The sequence below is a fragment of the Myodes glareolus genome, chromosome 22 (assembly GCF_982192425.1).
Source record: "Myodes glareolus chromosome 22, mMyoGla1.1, whole genome shotgun sequence".
Lineage (NCBI taxonomy): Eukaryota > Metazoa > Chordata > Mammalia > Rodentia > Cricetidae > Myodes > Myodes glareolus.
Genome location: NC_142047.1, coordinates 20258291 through 20280079, shown reverse-complemented (window position 1 = coordinate 20280079; position 21789 = coordinate 20258291). Strand labels below are relative to the sequence as shown.

The window sequence follows — 21789 nt, the reverse complement described above, 5'->3', positions numbered from 1 at the left end:
CCAGGGGCCTCAGGGTGACCTGACAGGTAGGTGGAGGGGCTCCCACTGCAGGCCACCAGCTCCCCTGCCTCACCTGCAGAGATGGGTGCACCTCCTGAGGCAGAGGACTATGCCCTCCGGTGAGAACGCACTCTATATATATACACTCAGGAAAAATCCAGAAAAGCTGTGTAGCCAGAGCATCTCCTGGCTCTGGCTAACGCCTCAAAAGAAACCTGCCTCCAACAGAACAAGTTACTAACTTCCATAGGCTTTAGGCTTTTACCTTTCATTTATGCTGCCATCCTTAAATCTCTTTCAAGTCCTGGCCCCAGGTTACGGTTTAAACAATTGAAACAGAGGCTGCAATTCTGGCCACTTGGACAGAAGGGAGATTTGTGTACAGCGAAATATTGGCAGAATTATTTCTTTTTTCCTCCCTCCTTCCCTTTTTCTTTCTCTGCCTCGAGTGCTGGGATTACAGGCGTGCGCCGCCACCACCATCCAGCTAGAATTATTTCCTAAGTACATCAGTGTTGTTTTTTTCTAATAGTTACCCAGGGTCATCTTGCCCACCTGGCAGAACTACGCTTTTCTCCAGAAGAGAAACGGGCCTTTATTTCAGGCCAGTATTTAAGGACGTTTGTCCCCCTGCTCTACCTCCCTTGAACTGCCTGTTAGAGACGCGTTCTCTGCTATGGCAATGAGCTTAATGGCTGGTTGTAAATCAAGGTTGTCTCTTTTGGTTATGGGCAATCCCGGGGAACAAACACTTAGACAATTATTTCTAACAAGCCTGGTTAGTATAATTCTGTTCTTGGAGTTGGTTTATTAATAAATCTGGTAAAATATCAATTTTACAACTTCCAGTTTCTCCTACATTCCTTCCACTCCAGACACTGACTCAGAGTCCCCGACGTGGAGGTCCAGCCCTTTCCTGGGTACCAGGCGGTGCCCCGCGGAGCCAGGAGCTAGCAGCAATCACTGCCAGAGAATGGCTCCAGTGGCTGCCGCATAAACCGCTGGGCGGGTCTCCATGGTGATTGGCACACGCCGTGTCCAATGGCGGCCGGATGCCCCTTTGTTTCCCGCCCACCCTACCTCCCCAGGGATAGAAGCTCCTTTGATTGACAGCTTGTCTTGGGAGCTGTTACGTAAGGGGAGGGACGAGCGCGGCCCCACCCGAGCGGCGCTGATTTGATTGGCAGGATGGAGTGCCGACCCCCACCCTCCAAGCGCCTTCCGGAAGCACGTTCTTGATGGACAGCGAGAGAACCACTCGACAGGGGCGTCCAAGCGGAAGATCCCAGTCTGGGGGCGTGTCCAGGGCGTGTCCCGCCGAGGGCAGGGCGGGGCGGGGCGCTGCGGGAGAGGAGCGGCAGGGGCCGGCCTGCGCTGCGGCCGGAGATGCTGTCGGGCCGCGGTGGCGCTCGGCCGCCTGAGCTCCGCATCGAGGGCTTCCAGGTGAGCGTCCTGCCTTTTGGCCGGTGACCCCTGAGCTTTCGGGGCCGAGGGGTGTCGTCCGCGGCCGGGCGTTCGGTTCCCTGCGGAGCGCTGGGGGCTCGGGCGACGGCGGCCGCGCGGGGACACGGGGGCGGGGCCGCACCTGTGCGCTCCAAGGCACCTGCTGCGCGGCCTTGCGAACGACCGTGGAAGAAAGGGGAGGCAGGCTCGGTGGCTCCCCCGTCGGGCTTCCCGGCCCGCGCTGTGTCCGGTCGCTTCGCCGAGGGGCTGCTGCGAAGCCCCAGGCCCTCGGCCTCGACTGCAGACTCGCGGGCCCGGCCGGCCTCCAGCCAGCTTAGAGGCTAGGGCCGGGCACCAGCCTTGCATCACCTCGGGACAGGTTTGTCCAGATTCTCTACGTGCTCCGAGACGGGTTTGCGCCCCGAGCGAAGGTGCCCGGCCCTGCTAGCTACCCAGCCGGACTGTCTGAGGCCGGGGCTGTTTACTTTTCCTCGGTTCTCCCTGGTGGTCTCTTAACGTTGGATTTCATAAACCCGCTTTGGCGGTGGTGTATTAGTTAGTGCCCATGTTAGCTCTGTGTCACAGAGGAGGAACGATGGTAGTCAAGTCTCCCTTGCCCTCTGCGGTTTGCCCATCGTCGCACAGGTGAAAATGCCAACTTCACTCAGCTGTGAGGTGTAAAGCCACGCAAATCGTTTTTTATACTTAGAGCCAAAGGAGCAGAAAGCCTGGTGGTGGTTTTTGAGAGCAAGGATAGAGCCTGTTTTTCTTAGATCTGTCATTACTGCTGGACGATGTCATGCTATGCCTTTGGCAGATTGCTCATCAGGCAACCTAGGTAGTTTCTGAAAAGCTGGCTACAGTTCCATGTGCTTATCTTGCTACTGGGACCATCTCGTTAAAAATATCGCTGCGATGTCTCTTGGAGAAACTGAGGACAATGTACTGAATTTTTAAAGGCAAAAGACACAGACTTGAAAGGTACCTGCTGCCAGTGTATTTATAGAAGTAGGAAACACCAAGTCTCAATGGGCGAAGGACCCCGATAAAACAGGTGTTACCTAGACAGTGCAGTGCGGGTCCTGAAAACCCAATGTGGTTTTCATTGGAGCCAAACAGAAATATACCTCCTTCCCCATTTTCCGTGTCCTGGTGTGTCAGCCACCATTAAAAGCAGGTTAGCGAAGTCTGCTAACTGGCTGCGAACCAGCAAGTTAGTGAGGGAGCTGGCATCCCTGTCCTCCGATTTAATTACTGGGTGACACTGTCTCCTGGAAAGCACAACAGCAGTTATAGGCTCTGGCTGGGATGGTAGCGCTAGTAGCCACCCATGGATGCTGTAGACACTCCAGAGAACCTAAATCCCTGCCGGATAGAGACGCTGTCCAGCAGTGCCGCTTAGGAAGTTGAGGAAATGTTTCTAAGTTTTGGCCCTTTTCACTGCCATTCAGCTTTTCACTGATAAACACAGCAATTCAGATAAGGAGCCACACTTTAAAACCCAGCAGAACCTCGGGGAGACAGTTTCTGGTTGGGTTGGCTGTTTCTTCCTTTGCGTCTTTGTGTATTTAGTAAGTGACCCACTGACCTTGTGATCTTTGAAAGCTGCTTTCTTATCCACTACTTGATGCTTCAAGCATAACGTTAGTGAAATGTTTCATTTGAACCCTCCCTGAATTTATACATTCACAGTTCTTGGAGTGCCTAATACTACCGAATTTCCACTTTAGTACTTTGAACAAACCTCCTGTTGCTACGAACCTTTTGCCTGTGACTTGTATTTCAGTAGTGTAAGGCAGAGGCAGGAATGTGCAGAGTTTGAGGCCAGCCTGAGCTACATAGTGAATTCATGAACACTCTGGACCACATCATGAGCCCGTTTTTGTTTTTCGTTGTTGCTTTTTAAGGGCAGTTCCTTGGGGTAATGGGGACAGGATTCTATCTTCTTTCCTGATACAAGTATACTTGGTCTCCTGTGTTTTTTCTTACTTCATTGGCTCTTAGTTTTGTACTTGACACACTCATTCACGATGTTCCTAGTCACCCACGTTGACCCTGTGGGAACAGTGACACAGCTTGCCTGTAGGCGGTTAGTGCATCCTGAGTATAGTCAGGTGCCTGGATACAATGCTAGCAGCTGTGGCCGTGTGGTAGAGCAAGCTGACGAGCAAGTCTGCTCACGACTATTCTAAATGCTGGTCACATTTCTGTGACCCTGGCACATAGGTGATATTTCTGTCTGCTTGTTCTTGTGTGTCAGCGGGTCTCACTATGTAATCTAAACGGGCCTCAAACTCTGGATCCTCCTGCCTCAGCCTCCCAAGTACTGGGCTTGGCATGCTTGACTATGATGCAGTTTCATATAGATGTGAGGGTGTGAGAGGAACTGGAGCCCGCAATGGAAAGGTGTGGTGAGGAGATTATTAGAGTTCTCTGACGGCATCCTCAGGTCTCTCCATCTGTGCACTGCTTGGCGTGACGCGTGTCCAGGATGCTCGGCTCTGTCTTAACTGCTGGTGTCGGTGTGTTGTATTCTTTCTACCTGTTTCAAGGCAGCGTGAACGCTGAGGACAGAAGAGTTTGATGACACAGCACTGAAGTTCTTTGTTTGGAGTACACGTTATGAACCCTTTGTGGAGCATGTCTGCAAACTCTGTGCGCAAAGTAGGTACAGTCAAACAGCAATCTGATAGAAGGGAGGGCTAACAATCTCTTAGCAGGAGCACCTGTAATCTTTAACCAAAATTACTGGGGTTTGTTTCTGAGAAATCACTTTGTCCATTAAAATCAGTTTCTCGGGCTGAGTTCACATCAGCAGAAGTTCTGATGGATCACTATGCTAAGATTGTTTCATTTAGATTGTATGTATACTTGATGAAATTGTGATATATTCTGAATATTTCTCTGTTATAGTTTCAGGATTTGGTTTTTAGAGAAGCTTTGATCAAGTCAACTAAGATTTGGACAATAACTAAATGATCTAAATGAAATGTCTTTATTTTTTAGAGGTAAAGTCTTGCTATATAGCACAGAATAGCCTGATATTCCGTAGTCCAGGTTGCCTCAAACAGCAGTCTTCTTGCCTTAGCCTACTGAGTTTTGGGATTATAAGTGTGAGCTATCATGCAGTTTTATTATATATTAACTATAATATATATGTGGGCTGGCAAAATGGTTCAATGGATAAAGGCACTGGTTGCCAAGTCTGAATTTGTCCTCTGACCTCTATATGTGTGCCATGGCACACATGCACCCCAAATAAATAATGTAATTAAAAAAAACTTTAAAAAAATAAATTTTCCTATAAGCTTAAATTATACAAACGGGGCTGGAGAGATGGCTCAGAGGTTAAGAACACTGCCTTCTCTTCCAGAAGTCCTGAGTTCAATTCCCAGCAACCACATGGTGGCTCACAACCATCTGTAATGAAACCTAGTGCCCTCTTCTGGCCTGCAGGGATACATACATACAGAACACTGTATGTACATAATAAATCTTTAAAAAAAATATACAAACAGTAATTTAAAAGCTCAATTCTACCTGTAGCACAACATCATTATTACTTTTTTCCTTTGCACACAGTCAGAGTGTTTTGTACGATATATTAAATAGTCTCTGTTGTATTTGAGGTTCAGAAGCACTAGTGAACTAGATGCTAGTTTTCTGGTCATTACGAGCTCATTGACTAAGGACAGCAGTGTGTGCTAGTGTGGAAACATAGCGGGATCATATGCGACCTAAGCAGATGAGATAACGGCTTCATTTCTTTGTTCCTATCCCTGTGCTCACATCAGGGAGCAGCTAAGCTCGCCACCTACACTGTTTATTTTCAACTCCGTTTCTACAGTGTCTGCATGTACATGAGGCCTCTCTCATCTTGTTAATGGCTTTCCTGCTTCAGCTGCTCGTGAAAGGCCTGATTGACTACACTGTTCTTATGGATTCTTACTGCTTTAGTCATGCTTCAGTCTTATTGCTCCTTCCGTGACCTGCCCTCTCAAGGGATTTGAAGGCATCTTGAGCATGGTGTGAGAATTCCTATGGGAAGAGTAACTCTAGCTTAGAAGCCACAGTGGTGCTCTCCGTATGCTGCTTTCAGAGTTGCCATAAATGCTGTCACACTTTCGTTCTGAACAGCGAGCTGAAGCTGAAGAGACGACACTAGCAGGGGATGTGAAAACCAGTCCTCCACGGACTGCACCGAAAAAGCAGCTGCCGTCTGTTCCCAAAAGCGCCCTGCCCGTAACGAAGCCTGCATCTCCAGCCCCAGCAGCACGGTCAGCAAATGGCACCCATGCCTCTTACGGGCCCTTCTACCTGGAGTACTCGCTTCTTGCAGAATTGTGAGTCCTTCATGGATGACTGGTCAGTTATGAATGACTCCCTGCAAGTTAAGAATGAAGTCATGTCTCCTGATAGACTTGTGATTTGATCTTAAGGCTCAGACTTGTCTCCAGCTTGCTGTTCTTTGGAGAACAGGAAGGCAGGCAGGACTTTTGAGAACATACACTTGGTTAGGAACTTGGTAGATTAATTTCTGTCTTCTTTTCTGTGAGGCATTTCACTGAAGAGGTTTCTGTAGCAAGTGGGCAGAAGCTGAGCGGCATTCTCTTGGGTCGCATACATTGGGAAGTTTGGGCTCCATTTTGGCTTTCATGCTGTAGGAAGCGTTCTGACAGACTGGAGTAATTGCAGTAGGAAAGTGTTCGGAAGCCACAGTTAGTAGGTAAAGGAACTAGAAACACTGACTTAGAAGAAAAAACTCAAGAGTGCTTAAACGTTTTAAATTACATTTTTTTTATTGTATTGTGTTGGGGGTGTGTGCTATGGCACAGGTGGGGATCAGAGGATATCTTGTAGCTACTTCTCTTCCACCATGTGGGGCCCAGGGATTGATCTCAGGTTCCTATGCTTGGTGGCAGGTACCTTTACTGACTGAGCCATCTTGCCAGCCCTTAGAAAAGTATTTACCATGTTGTTTCATATGTCAGAAGGTCTATTATTAGAAGATTTATTTGATATAACCCTCAAAGGTCCATATCAGGAGGAAAGGTTGGGCAGTGTAGCTTGTCATAGGCCCTCCCTTGCACTGATGGTGTCCCTACCTAAGGAGAACAGGGACTGAGACTGCGCGGCACACCAGTAGCAACAACACACCGCTTGGCACATGGAAGAGCTCAGGTACCATGTAGTTTGGACCATTTGTTAAAGGGACAGAAAGTCTGGAGAATTCCTGATTTCTCTAATCCTTAAGTTTCTCTGTAGTTTGGTTATTTTCAAAGCATCTTGATCACTCCTCCTAGGGTACTGATGCTGTAATGGTCAGAGGGAATGAGGCCCCAGTGTAGTGTAGCAATGGTCTCTTCAGCTCTGTCATGAATGCCTTGTGTTTTCTGGCTGAGCCATGAGGTGGACAGGCTTCTATTGTGGAGACTGAAAGTTGGCTGTGTATTAAACACAAAACCGCCCTCTCTGACAAACATCTCTGGGTAGCTCTATCTGCTAGCCATGCTTCTGTAGGACCTGCTGAATCTCAGGGACTTGAAAAGGTAATAGCTACACCTGGTACAGTTGCAGTAAGAGCTGTTGTAGGTTCAAGGTCAGCCTGGAGTACAATAAGTAACTTAGAAAATGTTCAAGGTCAGCATGGAGCAGTAACTAACTTAGAAAAGTGAATGCAAGGTATTTAGGGAATAAACAAGGCCCCAGGGGCGAGAGAGATGGCTTAGCAGCTAAGAGCATTTAACACTTTTGCAGATAACCCGAGTTCAGTTCCCAGCACCCACATAGTAGCTCACAACCATTTGTTTCTACAGTTCTAGAGGATCTGATGCCCTTTTTGGCTTTTGTGGGGACTAGGGACTCAATGATGCATTTACATGCATGGCCGGAAAAATGCTCATACACATAAAAATCCGTTCCAGAAAAAGCTCCATAAACTGTTTCTCTGTGCATTTCAGGATTTGCAGGTAACTGTATTTAGGGTGCTTTGGTCAACACTGTCCTTTTCGGTGGCAGATCAAAGCTCATAGCTGCAACTTCAGGGAACCAAGAAAAATAGCTGCCGGTGTGTAACAGGGTCCCAGGAAAAGCAATAGCCTCATTCCGGCACGATACTTGTGTCTTGCCTTGTGTCAGCATGCACCTTCTCTAGCAAGGCCCAAAGAGTCTGCGCTCAGGGTGTTTGGGAGCTCCACAAGCAACACTGTACACCTAAAAGCCTGCCTGCCCTCCACTGACCCGGTGAGGCTGACTCAAAAGGACAGCTAAGTGATGGCAACTCTGGACTCTTAGTACCTGTGATTATAATTGAAAACAGTTTGCTTTCAGCTTAGTACTACAAAAGTAGTATGCTGAAGCCCAAAGGGAAAGTACATTTTTAATACTGAAAAATAATTTTTGAATTATTTATGAATATATGAATTCTAAAGCAATAATTTTTACCAATACATTTACCTCAATTTTATTGTGCGCTTTTGCTTTGATTTGTGTTGTTTTTTGAGACACAGTCTCACTATGTAGAAACTTGATTCATAAAGATCCACCACTCTCCGCCCCCAAGTGCTGGGACTGCATGTGGGGGCTGCCACATCAGCTCATTTACCTCAATTTTAGTGTTCAAAATGACCTGTTCCTGAGAGTAAAACTCGATTCTGTGACCCTATTTGGCATTCTGAGTCTTGCACCCTGTATTGGCTTGAGTTTCTCTGGACTGGTTTGGAAGGAAGAGGGTGTGTGGTAATCTAGGAGACTCGGGTGCAAGACCAGAATGACTCCATTGTACTTGGAGCACAGCGGCTACCTGTCTCAGAAAATGTGGGGTGGTTTGACTTAGATGCGTCGCTGGCATCTGTAGCAGCTCCTTATACTGCTCTTGTTTCAGTACATTGGTGGTGAAGCAGAAGCTACCGGGTGTCTATGTACAGCCATCGTATCGCTCTGCATTAGGTAAGATGTAGATTCAACCTTCATTTTTGTTGTGTGGGGTCTTCTGATACAGTTGGGACTTTAGCATGTGTATGTTCTCTGCAGTGTGGTTTGGAGTAATATTCATACGACACGGACTGTATCAGGATGGCGTATTCAAGTTTACGGTGTATATTCCTGATAACTATCCAGATGGCGACTGTCCAGTAAGTGGACTGTAGTTGATCTCTTCAGTCACTGAGGGGAAATCAAGGCTAACAGGCTTCTTGATTCTTCTCCTGACCTTAGATGTTGTAATGAAATCAGCTTCCTCCATGTATGTTTCCCACAGACAGCAGGGTTTGGTGCTTTATTACCTGGGGTCATGTACTCTGCCTGCGTCTTCCTCCTTTCTCCACTCAGGGGGGTGTGGGTGGGCTGGGGGGTGTGGGTGAGCTGGGGGGTGTGGGTGAGCTGGGGGGTGTGGGTGAGCTGGGGGCTGTGCTGCACCACCCACTGTCTGCCTGGTGATAGTTATGCTATGGGAGAGGAGAATCTCCTCTGTTGAAAACGGTTTCCAGGAAAGTGGTTGTAGTTAAGGCTCATGGCATCCTCCCACTCAAGTGTTTCTCTCTACATACAGCGCCTGCTGTTCGATATTCCCGTCTTTCACCCGCTGGTTGATTCCACCTCAGGTGAACTGGATGTGAAGAGAGCATTTGCAAAGTGGAGGTTAGTGTATCAGTGTTTCTTGTAGTAGCACAGCCACCAGGAACAAGCTGAAGTAGTCGTGCCCTGTTTCCCTGCAGGCGGAACCATAATCACATATGGCAAGTCTTAATGTACGCAAGGAGAGTCTTCTACAAGATCGACACCACAAGTCCCCTGAACCCAGAGGCTGCAGTACTGTATGTGATTTTTACTGTGTTACTTAATTAGGATAAGCTTATTGTTTACTATTACTATTTAAGATAAATTGGTAAAGCTTTAAAACTTTTACCACAGGTATGAGAAAGACATCCAGCTTTTTAAAAGTAAAGTGGTTGACAGTGTTAAAGTATGTACTGCTCGTTTGTTTGACCAGCCGAAAATAGAAGACCCCTACGCAATTAGGTAAGTAGTATGTCACCTGGCCTTTTACACTTCTGCTTTAGAGAAACATATGTAATGTTGGCCTGGGGCTTTCCACTTTCTGTCAGCTCAACTCCTAATGGCACTTGGGCTCTTGACCTTAAATCAGAGGCTTTGTGTGGCTACACACTGCCAATAATGAAATACTTAGTGACTTTGGTTTCCTGAGAATCTGTCAAGTGCTTATTCATTTTTTTTCATGTGAGGACAGTGTGAGTTACTCTCTATGCCCTTCATGGCCTAACACACATACAGCTGAAACCACCAGCTCCAAACTATTCCATAGTGCTTGCTCATTTCTTTCTACTCTTGTTAGTTGAAGTAAACATAACTTGCCTCTAATATATTCAGAAAAATGTATCTCAAGGTCCACAATAATTTGGATTACTGAACTACATCATCCAACCCAACTCCTTACCATATAGATTTGGTGGAGAGAACATTCTAGAATAGAATGGAGGCCCTATAGCTCTTGTGTTGTTGGAAAGCAGTGCTGTGTGTGGGCTCAGCTGATGGACTGCTTGGTTTCTGGACTTTCTAGCTTTGGATTATTCTGCCTTGTTTTTCTTCATCTTTAATATTTCAGGGGTGGTATGAGGTTTGTAGGGGCAAGTCTATTTATAAGAGGTAATTATGATATGAAACACTTTTAGATAACACTTTGAGATAATATCAGTGTACATGCTAGCAACTGATCAAAAATTGCTCTTTAGCCAGGGTTGAGGGGGAGGTGGTGGTGATGGTGGTAGCAGCACACGCCTTTAATCCCAGCACTCAGGAGTCAGAGGCAGGTGGATCTCTTTGAGTTTGAGGCCAGCCTGTTCTACAGAGCGAGTTCCAGGACAGTTAGGGCCAAACAGAGAAACCTTAAAAAAAAATTCTTCCTTCTTAAGTTTTATTAGAATTGTCTTACTTGGATGTTGTACATGTTTTGAAGCCATGAACTGCTTTTAATATTCTCTGCCCTTCAAGCTTTTCTCCATGGAACCCGTCTGTACACGATGAGGCCAGAGAGAAGATGCTCACTCAGAAAGTAAGTGCATAACCAGTTTTTGGAATGGCTATCCTGGTTTCTTTACTGTCTGTACTTGAGGTCACTGGTTACATACAGCTAACTCTTGGGGAAACTAGTCAGTATGATTCTGAACTTGCTCATCAGTATTTTTTTTTAAATGTCTGTTTTTGATTGTGCCTAGAAGAAGCCTGACGAACAGCACAATAAAAGTGTTCATGTTGCTGGCCTGTCATGGGTAAAGCCTGGCTCAGTGCAACCTTTCAGTAAAGAAGAGAAAACAGTAGCAACCTAAGAGATGGTGGATCTGGTGCACCATGCACTTTCCTGCTGGACTCTGGCCTAGTTAAAGCTGACTAATGGCAAAGGACTGCCTGAAGAGTAAACCGCGTGAACAGTGACTGGCTGTCAGTGTTGTGTATGCGTGGGTTCTAACAGCAGGCTGTGGAGACCTCTCATTAAGTAATGCGTTACTTCTGTCAGAAGTGTCGGGGTGAATCTAGTTCAGTGCTCCAAATTATTGGGGACCTTGAGGCTTAAGTATCTTTCTGAATATGGTAGAGGTGAGTTGTGTTTACTTTAACAGCGAAGAGAATGAACACTAGGTGGTAGTTGGAAGTTGGTGGTTTCAGCTGTACATACTTTAGGCCACAAAGAAGAAGGGTGTAGAGAAGAGATCCAGAGGGCAGCACTTTCAAGTAGAAGACTGGCTTTCCGGCTTCAGCCTGCTGACTTGCTGTAAACGTCTGTCTCAGAAGCATTAGGAAAGTAGGCAGAACCAGGATGCTTGTTCAGTTTTTTTGTTTTTGTTTTTGTTTTTTAAAGCAAATTACTGTATTTTTATGGCAGGAGGAAGAAAGAAGTGTTCAAACGGTTTCTAATGAAGTCAGGTATTTAAATGGTGGATGACCGATGTGTTAGTAGAGATGAAATAAACCAATAAATGATTGATTGTCATTTATGCAGGACACTAATGCTCTTTTTCAATATAACTAAACAGAGACTAATTTATAAGTGCTTTATTGAAAAATACACATATTTTCATATAAAATTACAGCAGCGGTACCAAGAGGTTTTATAAGTACTTCGCACAGCACTGCTCCAGTGGACAGTGCCAGGTCTGTTCTTTAGAGCAGTATCAAGTTACCTAGTAACTTGGCTTATAAAGATCCAATTTACAATTGAATTTTCTCCTTAGGATTATTAATCCAACTTAAAAACGACTGGAACAATAATGATTAATAAAGATATGTGTAGATAATCAATAGCTGTTAAATACTTTTCTAATTTGTATAAGTGGTACTGTGTACTAATAAAAACTTAAATTCATCAACCTATTTTTTTAACTTCCAGGTATACCCTCAAAGATACTTTCCTTTGGATAACTACCTCCAAAAGGAAGTGGTCATAATTTTTCAAATTCTCAATTCAACTTAATTTAAAAATCTTTACTTATCCAGATGATCCCTATGTAATGCCACTACCACAAACCGGAGCATTTTACACGTGCTCAGAACGTGTTGCTATATCAAGTTCTTTAAGAAAAGCATTAAAACATTGGCTGTTTAGCCTAGAAGTCTTGTACCTACTAAAGTCCACACTATAGAAAGTGCCATCATAAATATACAGCAAAATCTGGGTTACAGCGCCATGCATTTTACAGCCCTAAAGTGCCACCAATTACACAGGCTCATTCAGACATTGCACAACTTTTGCACTGTACTACATCTCCTGGGGAAGGGACAGTGCTCAAAGGGAACAGGAGCCTTGGGCAAGTGCCTGGAGACACCCAGGTCTGGGCCATCCCCTCTGTTCTGTTTCGTAAGTGTAAACATGGCAGGTGTTTTCATCCTAAAGCACATGGTTGGACCTGACCATATGCAAATAGGAATGACTTGAAATACAATTCCTCTGCTGGGGCACACCTATACAATCTCTAAAGTTTTGTTTTCTGCAATAGTTCTAAGCGTTTACCAGAGTTAAAAATCCAGGTTTCGATTCTGGGCAGTGTTGAAGGTAAGCACTCAATAGTAGAGGGAGAGGCAATTGGGATGAATAAAAATATCCTGAAGTAAGTCTAAATTCTTACCAAAATGTCCTTCCTTTTTTTGTTTCTGTTTTTGAGTCAGGGTTACATATATATAGCCCAAGATGGCCTCAGACATGCCATGTAGCCCAGGATGTCCTCAAACTTCTGGTCCTCTTGCTTTCTACCTCTTGGGTGCTAGGATAACAGGTATATACTGCTACACCCAGTCAGAGAGCTTCCCTTTTCTAACAGGCTCTAATCTATTGCTGGATTAAGGGGGCAATGTTCCATAATCCTGCATGCATTAACTGCTAAGCCTTTGATGTGAAGACAGTTTCCATACTGGAGGCTAACCTCAGTGTGAACCTCGGTCATTGGCTACATCTTGGAGACGACGTAACAGGGCAGAATGATTTTCTGGGCAAATTCTTTTGGCAGGTGATTCACTTCCATCGTCTAAGAGAATCCCTCTCTTTTTAGTTGGAGTCTCTCCGGTCCGTATCATACTGTTAATTTCTCTCAGTCTCTATGGTGAGGAAAAAACAGATATTAAAACTTTAAAAATGCTAAAGCACATTGCTAAGTATTAAGTTAGAATCTCATGGATTCAGCAGTTTAAGCATTTGAACGAACACCTTTGCAGAAAGAAAACCCAAGCAGATCCGCCAGGACACTGCTGACTCTGGGTCAAGCAGAGCCTTTGTGTTTTTAACAGACTTCCTTGGTGATTGTGGTACACATATCTACAACACACATACTCGATACTTTGAGATTTTTGTGTGAGTACATGTGTGGAGGTGTGCGTGCGTATGCATGCATGTGTATGGACGTCAGAGGACAACTGCAGAGTTTTTTCCTTCTACCTTTATGTGGGACTTTTGTGGAAAATGCCTTTACCCACTGAGCTGTCTTGACAGCATGACTTGGAAGTTCAGTGGCTCATTTCTATGATTTCACCATGTGGGAGCAGAAGCAAAGCATTGCTGTAGGTTCAAAGTCAGCCTAGCCTACAAAGGACCAGGTCAGCTGGAGTTATGTAGCAAGGCCTTGTCTTAGCACCACCCACCTCTTTTCTTGTTTTGAGACAGGTGTCACTGTAGCCCAGGCCAGCTTGTAACACACTCTAAAGCCCAAGTTGGCCTCAAACTCACAGCATCCCTCCTGCATCAGGCTCATTCATGTATGTTAGAATGAAAAATGTGAGCTACCATGCCAAGGTTTTTCTTAATTTTGAGACTAGCTTTGAACTCTGCAGTCAAGCAGGACTCAACCTTGTGGTTTTCCTGCCTCCCCGTCCCCAGTAGCTGGGACACCTGAGCCACTTGTTTTCTACCTTCTCAGCCATAGTTTCAGTAGAGAAATAAGCTTTGGTTCTGAAGGCTTTCATTACAGGTAATGGGTGCATCAGCGGCCTCTGGAGGTATAGGTTCTTCTAAGGGAGAACTGAGGGAGTTATTAAAATTATTTCTAATGTTCAGTGGCTTCGGTGAGCAGTCCAATGAAGAAAGAAATCAGAATATGTCATTAGGATTGTTTCTCGGGCCTCAGAGTCTGCTCAGAAACTATTCTGGTAACTGTTGGCTAGGATTTTTGTTCATGTTTCTTATTTAAAGATGATATTGAAAATGTTAACACACACATAGTTTAAGGAATCTCAAAGTAGTAAATTAATAGGGAATCCTCACACCCCCCTGCGTGGACAATTCTGGTCACTTTTCATCCCTCAGATTTTAAAATGCATATCCTAGGGCTAAAGCTGTAGCTCAGTTGGTAGAATGCTTTAGTCTAGCGTGGAAAAAGCCCTGTATTCAATTCCCAGCATTGCATAAATGGTATGGAGGTGCACACCTAGAATACCAGCACTCCGAGGTGGAGGCAGAAGGATCAGAAGTTCAAGGCCATCCTCAACTACACAACAGATTTAAGACCAGCCTGGGCTACATGAGACTTAAAGTCAAAAGAATAATATATCCTAGACATTTTGCTTACTTTTTTCTTTCTTTCTTTCTTTCTTTCTTTCTTTCTTTCTTTTTTTTTTTTTTTTGCCTTTTTGTGGTTCTGGGAATTAAACCCAGGGCCTAATGCATGCCAGATAAACACTCTACCACTGAGCTACACTCTAGCTCATCATTTTAATTCTTTACTCTGAAATAAATTGAAATTTTCAATTAAATGTATATTGTCAGCATATATATTTTCAAAAATTTAAGTGTCATAAGCAAAGCTTTCTTTGATCCTTTCTCTTCTATCCTTTGCATTCCTAAAGAAGTCTAGTCTGCATTTGCTGTCTCTGGGTCTCCAGCTTACCCCAGTATTCCTTATATTGCTCACTAACTACATCAGTTGATTAAATGCTACATAAATTATAAAGTTACTCTTCATTGTATAGTTAGATAACTTAATACATAGCACATTTATAAAGTACATTTTTGTGGGTAATTATGTTCATACAGTACATGGTATTTTTTTTTCACAGTTCAAACATTCAGATCTTAACATTTGGGGAGAGGTCACCAAGTTGTACTTGTGGGATCAGAGGGTAGCTTTCATGCTTTGTGGTTTTTCTATACACAATGCATACTTGTCTTCTTTATCTTGCCTTATTACACATAACAGAATCTACAGACCAGAGAGAAATACAAGTGAGAATGGACACCAGAAGGAAGGCATTCCGGGTCTCACCATTAGGGATGATGTTATATCAGCAAATTTGCATCAAATAATTTCAAAGATGTTTTTATTGATACGAAAAGATTTATTTTTATATTTTTTGAAGAGTTTATATAGAATTGGCATTACTTCTTCCTTTAATGTCTTGTAGAAGTCACTAATATAGCCGCTACCTGCAGCTCCAATTTTATTTGAAATGTTTTTAAACTAGAATGTTCAGACTGATGTAGTAGCCCTGCTTGTTTCCGCCACTTAGGAGGCTGAGGCAGGAAGGCAGCAGGAATCTGAGGTCAGCTTGGACTGTAACATATGAGAGCCTGTCTCAAAAATGAGTGGGCTGGAGGGACGGCTCAGGGTTTGCAGAGGACCTGAATTTGATTCCAGCACCCACATGGTGACTCACAACCATCTTTAACTCCCAATTCTAGGGGATCTGATGTCCACTTCAGACTTCCCCAGGCCAGGCACACAAATGGCATACATACACAAATGTAGGCAAAATACTCATACACATAAAATCTAAAAGCAAACAAATTTAATCAATATTGGGCTCCTAAGATACTTCTTATGTAGTGTAGGTATATCACAGAGTCTGTCCATTTCTTCTGTGCCTTCTCTTAATAGGCATGAAAGTTACCCCTTAATCCTCAAACTTCTTTCAGTGTGTGTATGTAGTGTGTCACTTAGAAATGCTGAGTGATACAACATTTACCTGTTAGCACTATTTCAGCTGTAACCTACTGGGGTGACTTGAATGAGAATGGCCCTCAAAGGCTCATAGATTTGAATGCTTAGTCACTAGTGAATGGCATTACTTGAAAGGATTAGGAGGTGTGGCCTTGTTGTGTGTCACTGGGGCTGGGCTTTGAGTTTCAAAAGCCTATGCCAAACCCTGCCCCCTGTGCCTATGGATCATAATCTAGAACTCTCAGCTTCTTCTCCAGCACCATGTCTGCCTGTGTGCTGCCATGCTCCCCCATGGATGATAATGGACTAACCTCTGAACCCTCAATTAAATGCTTTTTTAAAATAAGAATTGCCGTGGTTATGGTCTCTCATCAAAGCAATAGACAGTGACTAGGACACTTACAATGTTAACATTGTAGATTCTCATCAATATAAAATGCTTTTGTTTTCTCTTGTGATTTCTTCTTTGATCCACAGGAGGTTTCCAGAGAGCATTCTTGTTAATGTCTGATTGGCCTGCCATCATGGCAGGAAAAGAATGTATCTGAAACCTTTAATTTACTAAGAATGTGAGGATGTGGTTCAGTGGCCAAGCACCTACCATGGCCAAGTCACCAGATTAGTCACTGTACTAAGACCTGTTTTATAGTCTAGAGTGTGGTGTCTACAGTTGTAAAAATGTTCCACATGCAATTGGTACTGTTGGGTTATGTTCCCATCTTTTCTTATACTTATTAATTTTCTCTACCTATTTATCCTGTCAATTATGTTGAATTCTCAACTCTGACAGTATTTTTCTCTCATCTCACATCTCTCATATTGAGCACAGAGCTTCATACATGCGAGGCCAGTGCTTTAGCAGTGTACTATATTCCCGGCCCAGGAAATGAATCTCTTGGTCATATACTCATTGCTCTGAAGTCCAGTTTCCTGTTACATAACTACTCTAGTTCTCTTTTTACATGGTAGTAGTATATTTTTAACATATTCTTTAAAACAGCCTTATTGAGATATAATTTACATACCATATAGTTCACCCATTTAAAGTGTGTGACTCAAGTGATGTCTGCATTGTATCTCCACATACAACCTTACTGCTCCCAAAGAAATCTTTTCCTCTAGCAGAAATGTTTCCTTTTTCCCTAATTTCCTTTCTGCCTCTGTATATCTGCTCATTATGAGCATTTCACCAAAGTAGAATCATATGTAGTCTTTTATAACTAACCTCACTCACTGCCATGTTTCCAAGGCTAACCCACACTGGAGCATGTACTAGTACTTCATCTTTGAGGGCCACATACGTATTTGATTCATCAACTACTAGACATTTGGATTGCCATCTTGGAACTCACTCTGGAGACCAGGCTGGCCTCTGCCTGCCAAGTACTGGGATTAAAGGTGTGCACCACCACCACTAGGCGGGATTCCCATCCTTTAAACTGTTTGTGTTTTCACATTTGAAGCAATTGCATTAAGTTTTTATATCTAACTTCAAATGGCCTTAGTTAAACCTACAAACAGATTGATAGCAGTTGATTCCAAGAGCAATTGCAGTGGTATGAGATTTCCTATATTGGGACAGTATTACTTATAAAACTGGACTTGCAATTTTAACTAAATACATTGCCAAATGGGTTGGGGCAAGGGGAGGGGGAATCAAATAGGTAAGAGGGCTGGGGAGATGGCTCAGTCAACAGAGCTGTAACAAACCAAATTTGGCTTGTCATAGGTTCTTAAGGCCTCATCTGAGCCTGTCTACATCACTACCAATGAGATAACCCTTGCCTTAAGGACATCACTTTCTTCTCTGCTTCTTGGATGCACTTCTACATCTCGGGAACTACGTAATTCTTCACAATCAAGTCTCACGTTTCCCAACTCTCAGACTGAGGCAGATGCTACCACATATGTCTAACCCTGAGCTCTCTATTTTTTTCCCCTATAAACAGGGCCAAAAGACAGAGACACTGTCTGTTGCAGAAACAACTTGGTAACCAGTTTAGGGGTCCAAAGTTTCTATTATGAACAGAAATAGAAAAAAATAAAATCTTACAAGTGAAAGAAAACTCAACGTCCAAAACAGATAAGAAAGGAGGCAAGAAAAATGGAGTTAGTTCCCTTATTTTATTTCTAATCCTGATGTCCTCAGCAATCAAATCAGTTCACCCTGGGTTTTGTCCTTCGTGACTTTCTGCCTTCTGCTGCCTGGTAGTTGCCATTGCTCTAAGAAGTACACTTAGCAAAAGTTCTATTCCTAGCATCCCGATGCACTTTAGAGCTAGCTAAAGCCATTTATGTAGGCTTACCTTTGATGGGCTGTTGTTGAAGTAGTAAAAAATCTTCTCTCCAGGAGAGAGCAATGCTTCGTTTTTATGCGGGGAAATGTAGATAGCATGATTCTGAGATAACTGTACTCGGCGAGGGGAGCCTGCCCTCACAAATGGATAGGGAGAGAGGGACGGAGTGTCCATCTGTGAAAATAAAATCAATAATTCTGAGGAAGAAAACTTGTAGCGAGGTTGTATTAAAAGTCATCCATTTTACTGAGTGAAAGACATAATAAGCCAGAAGCTTTTGAATGCTGAACAGCGATGGGTCAGCAACGATCAAAGAAACTAAAGAAACTAAGACTAACAGCTAACACTTGCAGGTGCTTAGTTCCTGCCAGCCCCTCTGTTAAGCATCTTTATATATCATTTAATCCTTACAACAACAAGATAAACTATTAACTACTACTCTTCTCATTTAGTATATGAGGTGAGAGCAAGCACAAAGTTTAGTAATTTGCAAGGCCATCACTGTTAAATACTCCACAATCTGAATTCATGTAGTTTCTGTCTCCTGCTAGATGCAGAGAATTCTACACAGTCTTATTCATATTGCTCAACATCATCAGAAATTATATTGATTAGACAAGGTACTTGTGTTGGTTGGAGACGTCCTTAGTTTTATTTAATGAAAGAATTATTTGTAAGTCTAGTTTATGATGGAAACTAGGTCAAACAAATGATTCTTCCCCCTCAAGAGTAAAAGCAGCACCCAGTGATCCCTGATGCACTTACATTTGCCTGTGAGTACTTCATGGCAAATGTTTGGATTTGTTTGATATAGACGTTGTTGTAGAACTGAATGAGGTCTCCTCTTTCCTCCTCTTCAATGTCACTGTTGGCACCTGTCAGTCGAGTTGGTGTAGGAGGGGCACTGCTGGGCTGTGGAACTGGTAAGGTGCTGTTTGACCTCATAACTGGACTGGAATCTCTGCTGGCTGCAGCCAAGAGAACAAAGGGTAGTCTGGGTTGTTTGAAAAAAGACACTTCACTAGGAAAAGAGGGAAACAGCTATATGTGTGCATTAGTCATCAACGGCAATAAGCAGGCACTCTGATTCTTTGGAGTTTGGTGTGTGTCATTCGTGTGTATGCAGTACATGTGTGTGAAGGCCACAGGCCAACATTGGCTACCATTCCTTGGGAGCTGTCTACCTTCTTTCTGAGCCAAGGTCTGTCAGTGGGACCTGGGATGCATCAACCAGCAAACCCCAGTGATCTACTTGTCTCTGCCTCCCAAGATCTAGGATTACAAGTGCTTGCTACCATGTCTGGCTTCTTACATGGGGGCTAGGGATCAAACTGGTCTACATCCTTGTGCAGCACAGTTACTGACTGGGCTATGTCCTCAGCCCAGTTGTATTATTATCATCATCATCATCATCATCATCATCATTTATCATCCAGTGAGAGAAGGTCTCACTTTATAGACCAGGCAGGTCTGGAGCTCACAGTCCTCCTGCCTTAGTAGAGATGAAATTACAGGCATGGACCACCATCTCTGGATCTTGAGCTCTGTTTTTCATACCAAGAAGCAGAGCTCAAAAATAATAACTTTATTCCCTTATCATAACTGTACCACAGGTTGACTGAGTAGTTTATATTAGTAAGTTACACAGAGGTTTCTGGAACCTAAGCCCTGTACTAACAAGTTTAAGTCAAGAACCAGGAAGAACATTTCTATAGCACAGGTCTAATCAACAGGCAAGCTCTTTCTGGAATTCAGGCTAGAAATTCCTATCTGAAACATGTTATTCTCTAAGTGCCTCAAAGCACTGGAAGAAAGGACAACTGACCACCAAGTTAGTTTATTCCAACAAATTATCTGAGAATAAACTACTTCTATATGTATTTTTATTTTATAATTCTTAGTCTTTTGACCTAAAAATTAGATGTTCATAAAGATCTGTCTTTTTTACCTCTGTCTTTATTTAGTTCTGTTGGAGAATTCTGGTGGCTTCTGCTGTCACTGTTGCCAGAATTTCTTCTTTTCCTTTTCCCTTTTATCAAAACACTTCTGTACACCTGTAAAGAGCCAGCGAGAGGGGGACAGAAACTAGCATTCATTGAATCTATACCGGCTGGCAGGACCTTAATATATGCTCCTTGATCCTCACAAAAATACACTTAGTAATGGTTGTCTTCTGGGAATGTTAGGAACAGCAACCAAGTTAGGCATTGTGCATGTCTGTGATACCAGCTCTCAGAAGGCTAAGCAAGGAGTGTTGCAAGTTCAAGACCAGTTTGGGCTACTATCTCAAAAAAGAAAAAAATAACAAGCTTTGATCTAGCCAGATGTGGTTATATGGGCACACACACTACTTGTTAAGAGCAATAAACAGATACTCTGATTCTCTAGGGTTTCGTGTGTGTGTGTGTGTGTGTGTGTGTGTGTGTGTGTGTGTGTGTGTGTACATTCTTTAAAACCAGCACTGGGAAGCTAAGGCAGGCAGATCCCTGTGGGTTCAAGGCCAGCCTGATCTACACAGTGAGTTCCAGGCTAGCCAGGGCTACATAGCCTGTCTCAACAACAATAACAAAACTTTGTGATTTAGGTCCCAGAAGCTCTTCCCTAACAGCTTATATCAAAGCCTATCTCACTTCAAATTCCAAGTACTGCCTAAAACTCTACAGAGCAGTACCAATACCATCTGTAAAGTCAAGTTATTTTAAGAAACAAAAGTCTAACAACATTCTTGGTTTTCAGTGACAAATGAGCCATGTTCACGATAAAGTGGGTTTTTAATTTTCATTCAACATTGTCTTAGATGATTACTGTGTTTTTTACTAAGCCAGACTTGAAGGTGACATGAAAATCAGTTAACTTCTCTGAATTAAGAAATATGTCACAGGACGGAGAGATGGCCCAGTGGTTAAGTGAACAGCTGCTCTTCTAGGGGATCTAGGTTCAATTCTCAAAAACCTCACAAGATGGCTCCCAACAGTCTAACTCCAGTTCCAGGAGATGCAATGTCCTCTTCTGGCCTCTAAGGGCACCAGGCACCCATGTGGTGCAGAGATACACATGCAGGCAAAACACCCATATACATAAAAGTAAATATTTCACAGCATTTCTTTTGCAGGAAGAGAACTTTAAATAACTTGCATGAAATTGTATGCCAGTGATGTAAAAGATTAAAACAGCCAATCCCCTTAGATTCTTAGTTATAAATCCTGGTGGGGAGAAAGGCACAGAACTAACTACAGCTAATTGTTTTTTTTAATTCATCACAGACTTAAGCTTTACTTTCAGCCCTGAGAGAAAACATGGTTACCTGGCTCCGGGCCTGTGGCTGAGTCCTGTAACAACGCATGATATTCTGGAAGGATCTGTCTTCTTTTGTGACCTACAAACAGTGAGAATACTTAAGAGAGCCACATCAGGCATGACAGAATGAACAGCTCAGTGAACCTGTTGCCACTGTATTCAAAGACTGTAGAGCAAATGAACAAGCAACTATTCATGAAAATCTGAAGTTTAGTAAGGAGCCTGGTATGTAAACCACAACCCGTTATAGAAAAGTACAGTAACTAAACTGAAAAGTTGACTGGAAGTGGAACTTGGTAGATCTGAACTGGAAAAGA

At 43.5% G+C, this 21789-nt stretch overlaps 2 protein-coding genes across 4 annotated transcripts in view; one reads left to right on the top strand and one right to left on the bottom strand.

The window, feature by feature from the left end:
- The first annotated feature begins 1223 nt into the window (after nucleotides 1-1223).
- On the top strand, nucleotides 1224-11453 carry Aktip (AKT interacting protein). Its single transcript, XM_085682026.2, is given in 10 exon segments — nucleotides 1224-1292; nucleotides 1294-1443; nucleotides 5581-5786; nucleotides 8327-8391; nucleotides 8476-8576; nucleotides 8993-9081; nucleotides 9159-9257; nucleotides 9355-9462; nucleotides 10453-10513; nucleotides 10677-11453. Coding segments are annotated over 10 exon segments (1044 nt in total). The 5' UTR covers nucleotides 1224-1238; the 3' UTR covers nucleotides 10788-11453.
- Nucleotides 11454-11496: 43 nt separating this feature from the next.
- Nucleotides 11497-21789, bottom strand: part of Rbl2 (RB transcriptional corepressor like 2) — a 52594-nt gene continuing 42301 nt past the window's right edge. For 2 of the 3 annotated variants that reach the window (XM_048426767.3, XM_048426768.3), the window contains exons 18-22: nucleotides 21480-21551; nucleotides 20124-20229; nucleotides 18941-19143; nucleotides 18185-18349; nucleotides 11497-13047 (exon numbers count right to left, since the gene is read on the bottom strand). In XM_048426767.3, the coding sequence (XP_048282724.2) occupies nucleotides 12877-13047; nucleotides 18185-18349; nucleotides 18941-19143; nucleotides 20124-20229; nucleotides 21480-21551 (717 nt within the window). In that variant the 3' untranslated portion in view covers nucleotides 11497-12876. The remainder of the gene's footprint in view (nucleotides 13048-18184; nucleotides 18350-18940; nucleotides 19144-20123; nucleotides 20230-21479; nucleotides 21552-21789) is intronic. The other variant, XM_085682025.2, reaches the window with a different exon arrangement.